Genomic DNA, 13,178 nt, shown 5'->3' with positions numbered 1-13,178 from the left:
TATGCACTAGTCTCCTACAAGCTTTCTCTGCACTTGACAACACTATTATTACATTTAGCCATTTCACATGATAACATTTTACTGAGGATTCTCTTCTGATACTCACAGGCAATCACCTTTTGCCACATCATCAATTTTAGTTACACTTCCAATTTAAAAGAAGTCTAGAAACTACAACACCCTTCTCCTAAGGCAGTCAATTCACCAAATAGTACAGATACATAAACTATACAGTGTGTGTGTGCGCGTGTATATGCACACGTATGATCTGTTACAATTTTTTAAATGGTAAATTCTGTGGTTTTTCAATACATACTACAGAAGGTTTTAAACCAGAGGCACTCACAGTCTAAACAGACAGACAAAACTCCAGAGCTTAAACAAAGACTCTATCTTATCCTGTGTTTTACAAAACATGTAACCTTTTACTTACATAGACTAGTGCCCTGGCCTCACAAATAAAGTTAGTTAAGTATTCGGAAGGGATTGGAGAAAGCGTGATAACCTTCTGCAAAAGGATTGAGAAGGAATTCCAAACATGAAGATAAAAAGAAAATTAAAAAATGAGACAAAGTAGAAAACCAGAATTTATTATGTGTTTCAGCGAACTTTCTCTGATTTCCTGTAATGTAACTTAACTGCAATAATGTTTATTTGCTAAAATAGATAGTCCAAGTCTCTAATTTATGAACTGCCACAGCTAGATTTTGCCAACTACAGGGCCTAAAATAAAATATGTATTAATTAACATGCTTAAATTACAGGTGAACCCACTGAAACTATTGCATACATATTACGTATGTAGATCTCAAACACAGTCATTTATTTTAAATTTACCATTTGGTTGTCACTGAGTCAAACTGACCTAAGTGCCACCTAGGTACTTGCCTCTGGCAGCATGCACACATACATCTTCTCAAGCACTGACAGGGCTGTTGGCTGAGGCTTCAGAAACCCAAAACCTGGATCCTCAAAACATGTATTTCCATATTTATCTCATCAAGCAGTTCAATCTCGCTGTCAGACTCTGAGGACGGTCTCTTTTAAGAGATATGTTGCTGAAATACTCTTGCCAGGATATGACAGACCAAGGCAAACCACTAATGCCCATGGCAAGGTTAGCCTGACAATGTGGTAGTGTCTTTTAAAATACATTTGGCACTAATGCACCAAAAATTTCCCATCATCCAACTGCATGTCCTGACTCACGATAACCAGGGGACTGAGATGACCCCGGATACTACATGACACTTAGGCTGGTATAAAAGCAAACAAATGTACTGGCTCCTTAATCAGCAGTTCATGCCCATCTATGACTTACACAGACTGATCTGGCACCACACATTCATGTTCTTGTAAGGGTTTTCTATAGTTTTAAAGTCACTTAACCTCTTCCCATCTATAAAAAGAGAAGATGGTATTAATGCAACATTACAGAAGCACTGTCAGTTCTGACAATTTAAAAAGATACTTTCAGAATAGAGTTTATTCTGCTTTATGCAGGCAGAATTTTTTTAAAACAAAAATTTTTATCTAAAGACAGGAAGACCTGGTGCAAAAATGTAATTGCCAAATAGAGTGATTTAATAAATAGAAACCAGTATTTAAGAACTATTAAAAGACTGGGTTTACTACACAAGTACTTATATCATGCAGCACAAGATCAACTAGCTAAAGTTACCAACATTTACATACAGCTTTAAAAGTTAGAAATTCATTAAAAAAAAGAAATCTATCAGAAATGTTGAGCAAGCTCTCTAAGCATAATTTTATTTATCTATCTCCTTCTAGTGGCAGAGCATGAAATCAAATACTCAAAAATTTATTTTTAGTTTCAAAAACAAATATAGCAGACCACACTAAGCAAATGATACACACTATTATTTTAAAATATCTGATAATTAACACTTGTAATATACCAAACACCTGTTCCACAGCTATTATCCCCTGCAGTCAAAATTCAAGCCTTTGTAATTTGTCTGACTAAAAGATAACATGCTCCAGCATCTTTTTCTGTATTTAGAACTAATCCAAATTTATAGGCCACTCTTACCACAGCAGTATGCAATAGTCTAAAGCAAGCTGTAAGAAAAGAATAAATAAAACCATGAAACTTAACAGAAAATGACATGAAGCCTAATGCTGGCTTCCCAGAGAAAAATCCTGCTAAACTTACTTGATATGTTTAAGACCAGTGATTTTTCTAGGAAAAGAACCACAATAGGTTGCACATGATCTAACTGTTAAACACTTTGAACCTGTTAAACATTTGATATGGTGCAACGCTGTCATTTATGTTTATCTTATATAAGATGGAGGTTAAGCAGAGGCTGGAAGAAAATCTACAGTGAACTCCCTTGGGATCAGTTTTTATTGAACATTTTAATTAATGACTTGCCACAATAAGTACGAAGACACTTTTGGCACAAAATCAGAAACACAGCATACAGAAGGAAAACAAGGGAGAATTACATTTACAAAAAGACCAGTATGACACTGAGGATTACGGAGTGCAGCGTCCTGCATTTACCAATAAATAAGTTAACACATTATCTCAGAAATCCTTATCAGATGGCAACTGGACAGGAGTGTATTCAAACCTGACAAGATAACCAGAAAGCATCAGGCACGCGCCATGAAAACAAATATAATTTAACCATGCACGAAGCAAAACACTTCCCTTTCTTCCACTGAAGATGGGTCTGGCAAGATTCAATCTGCAATGGCGCATATAAGGCTAGCACACAAGAAGGGAGACGCGCGACACAGGTGCATAGACGGGCTCCTAGGATGAAGAGGGAAGTCAGAAGTCTGCCTAGCAGGGACGATGCGCCTGGTTCAACACGGAAAACGAGGTTCTTAGAACGGGGTGTGACTCTAGCAAAGTGCTGCGTCCGTGGAAAGCCCCGCAGGTGGTGGTGGAAAGCTCGGGGCCAGGCGACGCGGTGCGGCAGGAGGGCAGCGGGGTACAGCACGGCTCCCAGCCGGCGGGCAGGCCGAGGGACGCGAAGCCCGTTTGGAGCAGAGCCGCCCAATCCCCGCAAGCCGCTCCCTGACACGGCCGCCCGGCCCCAGCCTTCCCGCCGGGCAGCCCCCCTCCCCTCCGGGCTGCCGCTCCTCCTCTCCGTGCCGCCGCCCGCCCACCCTCCTGATCCCACAGCCCCGCGCCTCGCCCCGTCACGCACCCAGCCTCGGGCTCCTCCTTGGCCGAGCTCCACCTTCCTCCTCAGGGCCCTGCGCGCCCCCGCGCCCGCGGGGCCGCCGCCCCCACGCGGCCGCAGAGGCACGCGCCTCACTCCCGCCGCCTGCTGGGGGTGAGCCGGCGCGCGCGGCCGCTCGCGGGCAGGGGAGGGGCCGCCGCCGCCGCATCGCGAACGAGGCGGGACCGGTCGCCCTCTAAGATGGCGGCGCCGGGCTCACGTGGTGAGCGCTGAGGGGAGGCGGCGGGGGGGGGGGTGTGCTCGCTGGTGATATGGCGGCGGCGAGCGCGGAGTGGGGCGACGGGAAAGATGAAGCGGAGGAAGAGGAGGTGGAGGTTTGTGGATGCCGGCGGCGGGGCGCGCCCCCCTTTCCTTGGAGCAGCGGGCTGGCGGTGGGGTCGGGCACAGGGCGAGCGCGTTTCCCTGGGCCGCGGTCGTGTCACCGAGAGCTGTGTAGTTCTGGCCGTTCTACTTCAGGTTTTGTGGGAAGCGGCGTTGTCCGAAAACACTCTTCCAGTTTCAGTTGCTTCCTACCCCCATAGCATCCGAAAATACAAACTGCTAATCTTCCATTATTGTATATATTCGCGGATGCGTAGTAGGTGGTGATTAATGAAAACTCTTTGTTTTCTTGAATAAAAGACTTCTCGAGGTGGCTATTTTTTTGTTGTATTTTTGCATTATCTTCACCCAAAATTGTAAGGAATTGCAAACAGGAATTGACTTCAAAGCAATATATTATAAAGAGTTAAAAGCAACCGTTTCAAGCAAGTTGTTGCTTAATGCATCCTCTAGCTATGGTGTCTTAGGTCGATACTAAAGCATTGGTAAAATGTATTTTGGGATCTGTAACTGGTCTTACTGTTGTAATTTATAAATCATTTACCCATATCGATCCTCATTTTTCAAGGATGAAAAAAGAGCTCCCTTTCTAGCTATGAAGAAAAAGCCAAGAAATTCAGGTGTGAAACAGGTGTTTGATGGAGTAGTGAGGCATTGTGTTTTCTCTCAACAAAATGCAGAATAGATCAGGCTTAGGAGTTGTTTACTCTGAAGGTCTGGGTCTTTGTATACAGTTCTTGTTTTTTGTTGAGATTTTTTGGGGAGCTTTTTTTTTCTTGAGTTCAGATATGTCGATTACAGATGTACATTATAAACTTATCTTGTAGGAACAGCTGGTCATGGTGGAGCTATCGGGAATTATTGATTCAGACTTCTTAGAAAAATGTGAAAACAAATGCAAGATTTTGGTGAGTGATTACAGCATGATAGGAAAGGGATAAGTCGGTATGCAAGTGAACAAGGGACTGAGGCTGTTTCTAAATTCCTTGAAGTCAATAGCTTTTAGATCAAGTCTTTGATAGAGAATTACGTGCACTGTCTTGGCCATGTTTGGCTTGCATGTTGTGGGCTCTTTCTATTTCAGAAATGGCATATGGTCTTTGGATGTAGTATTACGTAAATAGAAGATAAGCTAGGACCATTATCCCCTCTCATTTCAAGCTCTAAGTTGTTTGTTCGTTTGTTTGTTTGTTTTTTTAATTATGTATTTTACACATTCAGAAAAAATTTTAAGCTCACTTCTTCAGATAACTTGAATGTAGCTGACAGGTAAAGCCAAAATCTTTCTGAATTGCACTATATTTACAATGGTTTTTTTTTTCAGATGCTGCCTGGCAAGTTCAGGTGTTGTAAATGTAAAGGATAACTGTGCATTTGGTAAACAGTTTTGGATGTTGTTTGCTTCCCTGTGACGTTATTGTAAGAATCTAGCTTGTCCTTTTCCTTTTGAGTTGTATAATCACTTTCTCTTTATGGGACAAATTTTATTTGCCCTTCAAATTCTATGTGCATTATGAGAGCTGTATAGACAGTACAAGTACTATTGATTTGCAGATACTTTCTGAAACTAGACTGAAAAGATGGAAGATAGCATCTCGAGTATACCGCTGATCAAATATATGTGAGGTGGTAAAGTCAGTTCTGAGACTTTCAAATGTAGAAATACAATCAAAATTCATAAATTATCTATCACTGGATGGATATGCTTTTTATAAGCAGATTTGCTTCTTGGATCTGACCTAAGTTGCTTGAAATGTCTTGCAGAGGTGATTCATTACTGGTGTCTGAATGGCTACATATTCTTCAGTAGCATTAATGGGATTCTTCTAAATTTTCTTCTTTGAGATTCTTTTGTAATGTTACAAGAAAAACTTTTAAGTATCTGTACTGTGTCGTACTCCCATTCAAATCTGCCCGTGCTCGCTTCACGGAGTGAGCATTCGTTGAGATTTTTCCTAACAGACAACTGTTGTTAAAACCCCAATAAAAGATTCTGCTTTGTGTTACTCTGTTTAGCAAGTTTTCTGCAATGCTGGTCACATGAGGGAAAGACCGTTTCCATTTTTGCATAGTCCAAAAAGGAATGAAAATCAGCCAAAGAAATAAAGTTTTGAATATTAAAAACCTTAATGCTGTTGTCTACTACTGATGTGTTCATTTTAAAATTTATTTCCTGTGGTTAAAAAAAGAAAAAGCTCTACAGGTTAGCTTAACACTATTGATGTTAACTTATGCAGCCGAAAGAGAATCTCAGACCTTAAATCTTGCTGATCTTAGATACTTCTGTTTTTTACAAATACAAGAGGAAAATTGCACAAATTCCTATTAACCTGTGTGATATTATGTGTTTTACGCAATTTGCTATATAGTGCCTCATCTCGAAAACTTTTAGCATGTGGTTGTCTTTGTGTCCTGAATAATGTTGATGTTCACAATGTTCTATTAAAAGACATTTTCCCTTAATTAGTGTATTCTGTTCAGGTGTTAAATTTCATCAAAACAAAGTTTATAGGTATATCTTACGTTAAGAGCGATGGGATCCTGGCCTGTGTGTTTGGAAAAGCCCTGCTATAGAGCAAGGGAATGAGCTGATAGAATTGCTGCCTTACTCTCCCACTCTTTGTTTAAAAAATTAAAATTGACTAACAGTGGTTTCCATCTCTTTCACAGTGTAGGCACGGTAATCGCAGAGGCTTTTACAGTCCTGCAGTTGCACTTCTGGTGCTGGTGTAATGCTTTATGCTGGACTTAATCTTATGTATTTTCCAAATATTTTTGAAAGTTACTGCACTTTACAGAACTTGTATTAATTGGAGCTTAGAAAATAACATTTTTTTCATGCAGATATGTATATTTTTATTTGTTAACTTAAAGCGGAGGTAAAATTAATTTCCTTGAGGAAATAACAGGACTTTAAATTTATTTACTGTAACCTAAATAGACCACTGGCTGCAGTTTCATCTAAATTTTTAAACCTTTTTAGCATACGAGAGCATTTTCTATACCAGATCAGCATTGTTGGTTTTGCTGTGATTACTAGAACAGATAATCTGGTATATTCTTTGTATTTAATATACTTAAAGTAACATGTATGATGGTAGACTGAAAATTTGTCATTACATTTTTTTTTTTTAACATTGCACTAATTCTACAGTAAGATTGGCTAAACCCTTTGTAACAATTGTTATCACTGCTTAACTTGGCCTGCTACAAAAACAGAAAGAAAACTCTTCCCCCTGCCCCCGATGTTTAATATTGCAGAAGACCTCAGGGTCAATTGTAATGACTAAAAAAACTACTTTTATTAAATTTTTTTGAAAAATAATAAATATTAAATAAATTACCTGTCTTGCCCTTCTTTCAGGAGTCTGCTAGCTTCTGTAAAATCATATCCTCTGCAGAACTCTTACTTTCATAAATACTGTTTTAAATATATATTTTTCTTGCTGTGAAGCTGACGGTTTGAGAAGGCTTTATAGTCTGGAATCCATTCCTTTTCTCTAATACCAAAAGAAATACTATTTCACATTTACCACGTTATGGAACTCACAGTATTCTACTGTTAATACTTTGTGGTTTTTGTTTTTTGTTTTTTTTTTTTTTAACTATTTATCTTTTCAAGAAATTGATGTAATCTCAATTCTGCTATATCTATGTTCTCTGGTCTTACAGCAAGAAATTTGCCTGGGCTGAGAGACCTGACATCTGTGCAATTTTGTCCTTGTTTTTGTAGGGAATAGAGACAGAGAGACCCATTTTACAAGTGGACAGATATGTATTTGCGGGAGAATATGAAGGTAGGTGTTCTGCCAGTTGACGGAGTTAACACAAAGGATACAGACACCAAGATAAAGATATAGGCTTATTTTACTTTAGTTTAAAGCAGCAGAAAGGATAAACAAGGTAATGTACCTAATCATTTAAGCAAGGTAATGCACCTAATAATTTCTACATACAGTTAATACAAAAATAAGCAATAGATCACAAACAAGGCAGTTGAGAAATAAGGCAATGCATCCAGTCATTACTATACCGGGCGAGTCATAGTGATTAAGAAAGATCCATCACCACTTGCCCTCCTACTTTACCATCCCCCCGACCCGTGCATCAGCTGGGGAGCCCCGTCCCAGCGAAGGGTCGCAGAGCCTTTCCCGGCAATTGGGAAGTCCCACGCAGGGCATCCACTCGTAGGTGAGGTCTGCGTCTGTGCTGTGAGAGGGCCCGGCTTTTATACAGTTTAACAAACAAGTCTGTAAATCTATATGATTGACAGAAGGCACAGAAGACATCTGATGGATTGGTTCACCTCATCATCCAGCTCTGGCATTCTTCCTCAGGCCTGGCCAAGGCTCAAGGAGGAACCAAGGGAGTTTGTGTGTTTTTGTAGTTGGCCTTGATAGCGTGTTTCTAAACTGAGCAGGGTCAATATATTCCCATATTTTATCTAAGCTACCTATCTCGCTAATAAGATACTCCATCCAAGTTACATATTTTGCTAATGATCAGATACTGATGTTATATAACGTTTGGTTGTGAGGTTCATCTAGAGGGCAACTTTGGCTCAAGGCCTGTTGTTCAGGCCTGAGTACTTCAGTAGGAAAAATTATTTGGATACAATCTCTCCTTTTTCATGTGACCCAAAGAACTTTCTTAACGTTAGTTAATTGCACTGTGAATGGAGAACGCAGTCCTGTGAGTTGTTGAAGATATGGGTGGTGTTTGTACAACACCATATAGAGCAGCACCAGTCTGAGTTCACTGTTAAATTAGCCATACATCCATGTTACTTATCGGAAGGCATGTCTGGAACCTGATTCTGAGGTGCACCAGGGGGTATTTCTGCAGGGAAAAATGTGGGACATAAAATACCTTAAAGTGCTTGTTGTCTCCGGTATAAGCAGGACTGGTGTGCTGTGCCACCTGTAGTTCTGCCATTTGCCTTACAGTAACAACTCTGGTCTGGAAGGAAATGATCTGGAATCCTCCCTTGTAGTGACTGTTGATGACTGTGATACTCCTGTCTGTTACTGAGTTGGCAGCGTGGTTACCAGTGCTGGGCCTTTGCGAGGGGCTGGCAGTCAGGACATTCCCAAAGCTGTGCCAGTGGGGCCAGTATCTACAGCTGGTAGAAAACAGCCTCTAAGACTTTCTCACTTTGTGTTCCGTAGATACCTTGGGAACCTGTGTGGTTTTTGAAGAAAACACAGAGCAAGGTAATTGTTGTGATTTGATATCCTGTTTGTGGTAGCCTGGGAGGTTAAAAATGTTTATCTTGCTTAACTTGATGGTGGAATTCACTATAATTATGGGGGTTTGGGTACTTTTTTTTATCCTCTCTTCATAGCAGATGCAGAAGGCAACCAAAAAGTACAGCTGAAGTACAAGTGCCACACAATGAAGAAGCTGAACATGACACGGACACTTTTGACAGAAAAGAAAGAAGGAGAAGAGAATGTTGGTTAGTGTTTCTGCTTTTATGTATAGTGACATTGGTGGATTATACTTAGAAGTGTCAGCCTTAACGAAGTGTTTGTTTCAAGAGCATGCAGAAAGTTAGAGGAACTTTCTTCTTTAGGCAACAAATACCCATGCTTAAATGCAAAATTACAAAGCACAGAGGAAAAAACCAAACCAAACCAAACCAAACCAAAACAACCTGATATTCCTTCTGAACAGTGCTGCCTCTACAAGTGGCTAGTAGGAGATTCCTATAGAACAGTGTAAGAGCAGGGCAAACATATGCTGATGTTCTCTGGTGTGTTTTTCTGTCATCTAAAGGTTTTGGCACAAGTTCTGAAATCAGAGGTGCTGTTTAGTTCTTCACTGGATTATATTTTTTTGTTATTTAATTTTTTTTTACTTCCATCAATTTTTTTGATGACTTTTTGAGTCTCTCGATTGTTGGAAGTCTACAATATTACTATCCTTAGTAAGAAGCTTGATGTTGTATGTACTATAACTGAATTTACTGTAAATGAATCTAACTTACTTGCAAAGATGCACCTAGCAGACCATTCATGTTGATTTTCATTCCGTAGGCAGAGCTCAATGCTTGTATATTTGCTTTATTTCAGTGCTGTTTTCTCATAAAGAAGTCAGTTATTTTACGTAGTTAAATACTGAGTATCCTACTATATATATTAGTATTCATTAGCAGTATGCTATTGCTTTTGGTTGCTTTTTTTTTCATTCAAGTCAGTGTTACTGCTTCATATATTAAGAATATGTAGCCATTTTATATTAAATATGGGCAGCCAACTGGGCATTGGTCGTAGGAGGTATAACATGAAATGTCATCTAGAATCTCATCAACCATAAGCATTTTTATCAACACCATGTACCATTTCTCCGCTCCATATAATTAAGTAGGTAATATTAAACAGAAACTATTATTTTTTAAAGTACAATAGACTAGAAAATATGTTTCTTAATACAAAGGCCTATTTTGTTCTGGAGAAGCAATAATGATGATACCTGCTGAAAAACAACTTGTTTCTGTACACTGACAGAAGTTTAATGTTGTGCATACAAAGTAACTGCAATGTTTTTTGAATTGGCAACATGTACTGCCTAAAAGTCTTTGGAATCAGTTCAATATGTGTTGTGAGAGCTTGATATATTCAACTTTAGGAGACAACACAAATTCTTAGACTATCTCTGATGTAATTTCCTATCATACTGCCAGATGTTCTAAGATTTAGGTGAACAAACATTCTTTTTATTGCATTTGTAGAATATTTTATTTGCATTTTTAATTATATTTAAGTTATTTTAAGAGTCTAAGGGTGGTGTCTGACACCTAAATACAGCCAGAACTGCCATACTGGATTGGACCAGAGGTGTTTTAGTCCTGTATTGTATTTCTGAATATGGACAGTAATAAATGGGTACGTGGAAAGTACTGGTAGGAGGAGACATATGCATGAATAATCCTTCCTTTAAGCTATCCTTCTTGTGTTCAGCAGTTTGTGAATATCCTGACAAGAGTTTTCATCTGGACTACTATGTCTATAGTCCGTAAAGACTCTGTCATCTTCACTTGTTTTTTGAACCTGTCTATACTTTTGACTTCTACCACTTCTTATGGAAGTTAGTTTTCAAATCACATTTATGTTGTATGGAAAAAGTACAACTTTATTGTGGGTTTTGATGATTGTTTGCTTTTGTGGTTGTTACAAATGTACGATTTGGCACTTTTAATGAGTGCAAGGTACTTATTTTGTTACCAGAATTAGGAGATGAGTCAATACCTACTTGTTTTCCCTGTACAGCCTTATAAACATCTGCCCCCTCTGAGCTGTTTCCTCCAAGTAGAATTCTAGTCTCTGTCTTTTTTTTGTTGCCTTTTTGGTGGTTTTTGTTGTGTTGGTTTTTTTAAAGTCTCTTACCACGTAGAGCTAACTCTTACTAATTCTTGTTTCTCTTTTCTAGTTTTACAGTATCAGTTGAACAGGACACAGTATTTATGCATGGACGTAACATAGTTTTGTATCTTGACATTCCTGTTTTTCATTCCTAACAATTTTATCTCCCTTGTGACTGCTCTTCAGAGACCAAACTGCTGACATCAATGAACCATGCACAATGCCTCCAGTATCTGGATAAAAACCTGTAGCTATATGTCTTAGATAAATTGGTTTAGCCTATGCATGTTGTTGTTAATTTATCAAGTTAAGTTTCTCTGAATTCTAAGCCAGTCTTTGTTTATCAGATGCCCTTCTGTAAGTCATAGGCTTATTTTTCAAGGAAAATGAGTGGCTTAAGCCCCATGGTGAGACTCACCACAGAAATTAGTGTTGTTCCAAATTCTCAAAAAATGTCTATCTATCTTTCTCAGCGATTCTTTTACTTAAATGTTGGTCAGGCTCAGCCTTAATAACAGTTAACTTAAACTAAGAAAAAAGTGCTGTTAACTCTTACCTGCTTTTGTCACTAGTATCAATTTTCCTTCTTTGCATCAGGTGGAGTGGAGTGGTTGCAGATCAAAGACAGAGATTTTTCCTACAGCAGGCCTAATACGATTTGCAGCTTTCTGCGTGAAAAAGAAGATTCTGAGGAGTCAGCTCAGGCCCAAGACAAATTGACTGAAGAGTCGGAGGGAGAGGTGAGTGGCGAGGGAAATTCTGACATGAATTGTGATCTGGAGAAGCCTCACAGCTTGGAAATAGATGCCTCTATCCCTCTGCCTGACAGCCCTGCTTCTGGGGCAGAGGATTCTCCTTCTGAAAGTGTTGCCTTAGACGACGCCCCTCCATGATATCAGCTCTGATCTTTTCAGGATTTCTTCATGGAGTTAATGGGCCAACTTTTAAATGCCAACTTCTATAGGCCATGACATGGTTTCCAATTTATCTGAGCAATTCATAGTGGAAAAAATGGACATGGTGTTCTTGTGCATTGCTTTATGTTTGCATTATAGTGGGGAGGGCTTAAGTGTTTTTTAAAAATGTTAACTGGAAATGTGCGTGTATCTACCTCAAAAAAAGAAGAGGAAATGATTACATAATGAAAAACATCCCAACCTTTGAAAAATGTTGATGTATTATACAGTCTGAGACATTTTATAAAAGGAAAAAAGATATTGTTTAAAATAAAGCCCTGAATTTTTCAAGTATAGCTTCACTTTGTGTGTCATATTGAGCCGCATACTATATCCATTCTTGTACTGCAGTTACTGTAAGAAAAATTTCAAGTAAGTGTGGCTTTTACTACTTGCTTGATTACTCATTAAATTGCTTAGTTTGGATTTTTCTCTAGCATCGTTTGTCCCCATAATGGATCTTAGAAATCCTTCATTTGGGAAGGGGCTTGAGGAGGTCTCTTGTCCAGCTTCCTACTTAAAATAGTCTCAACACTGAATTTGAGCCACGTTGTTCAGGGCTTTGTCCAGTCAAGTCTTGAAAACGCCTGTGGACTAGTCAGCAACTGAAATCTAGGTCTTGATGAGTCATCTGTCACTCTTCCCCCATTTTCTATATAATATAATGTGTGTTATCCAAATGAAGTCTCTTTTATTTCCCCTACCCCCCAGTAACTTCTTGGCTCTAATCTTCTCTGGCACTTCTCGGAAGGTTTTTATGCCTAAGAACCTGTACCCATGCATCAGTGGTTCGCAGACTCATCCATGTGGCTGTATTGTGGCCTCTAGTTAGTCTGTGGGTTGACACTACATACTGCTACATCATTTATATTGTCACATAGTATTTCACATAAAAGTTGAGTATGTGGTGCATACATAAACCATATTCTTCCTAACCTTTCTTCCCTCCTACCTTTTTCTGCCTCCTTCAAAATAGTTTAACTGCAGCGGTGCTGTGAGGATGAGAAAACCTAATTAATTCCAGCATAATTATGTAAAACTTAATGATCAGAGTAGTTCACCCCCAGCATTATTCACAGCACAGAATCAGTAAAGGTAAGTCATCAAAACAGTGCAGCGGTTTCAAACCATCAATCCTGCTATTCTGTTTTGTTAACCAACTGCTAAATCTGTCACTATGTAAGTGTAGATTTTTTTTTTTTTTATTATGTGCCAGGAGTATTCTAGCAAATTGGTTTCTGACCTTTTCCAGCCATTTGTTTCAGTAGTATACTGAAGCTGTTTCTTTGTTCTAGTTTATCTGGGAAGCAATTGTT

The 13,178-nt window shown here is 39.1% G+C and overlaps 1 protein-coding gene and 1 long non-coding RNA gene across 4 annotated transcripts; one reads left to right on the top strand and one right to left on the bottom strand.

Moving 5' to 3' along the window:
* Positions 1-2,353: 2,353 nt before the first annotated feature.
* On the bottom strand, positions 2,354-3,247 carry LOC122153730. The gene is made up of 2 exons (XR_006165613.1): positions 3,186-3,247; positions 2,354-2,833 (listed from the first exon to the last, which is right to left on the bottom strand). It is a non-coding gene; the product is annotated as an uncharacterized LOC122153730 (long non-coding RNA).
* A 182-nt stretch (positions 3,248-3,429) lies between these two features.
* GTF3C6 (general transcription factor IIIC subunit 6) lies at positions 3,430-13,074 on the top strand. 3 transcript variants are annotated; one of them, XM_042796070.1, is made up of 7 exons: positions 3,430-3,535; positions 4,370-4,450; positions 7,276-7,339; positions 8,711-8,755; positions 8,887-9,000; positions 11,504-11,646; positions 12,839-13,074. In XM_042796070.1, exons 1-7 carry the CDS (start codon positions 3,473-3,475, stop codon positions 12,878-12,880), a joined length of 552 nt encoding a protein of 183 aa, XP_042652004.1. In that variant the 5' UTR covers positions 3,430-3,472; the 3' UTR covers positions 12,881-13,074. The 3 variants fall into 3 exon arrangements, with proteins under 3 accessions (XP_042652004.1, XP_032858790.1, XP_032858789.1); XM_033002899.2 differs by lacking the exon at positions 12,839-13,074 and having other exon boundaries at positions 8,890-9,000; positions 11,504-12,832; XM_033002898.2 differs by lacking the exon at positions 12,839-13,074 and having other exon boundaries at positions 11,504-12,832.
* Positions 13,075-13,178: the final 104 nt, after the last annotated feature.

Source organism: Tyto alba, unplaced genomic scaffold, assembly GCF_018691265.1.
Source record: "Tyto alba isolate M040663 unplaced genomic scaffold, T.alba_DEE_v4.0 Super-Scaffold_22, whole genome shotgun sequence".
In the NCBI taxonomy this organism is placed as follows: domain Eukaryota; kingdom Metazoa; phylum Chordata; class Aves; order Strigiformes; family Tytonidae; genus Tyto; species Tyto alba.
The sequence above is the reverse complement of the archived record's forward strand: the minus strand, read 5'-3'. Positions and strand labels throughout refer to the sequence as shown.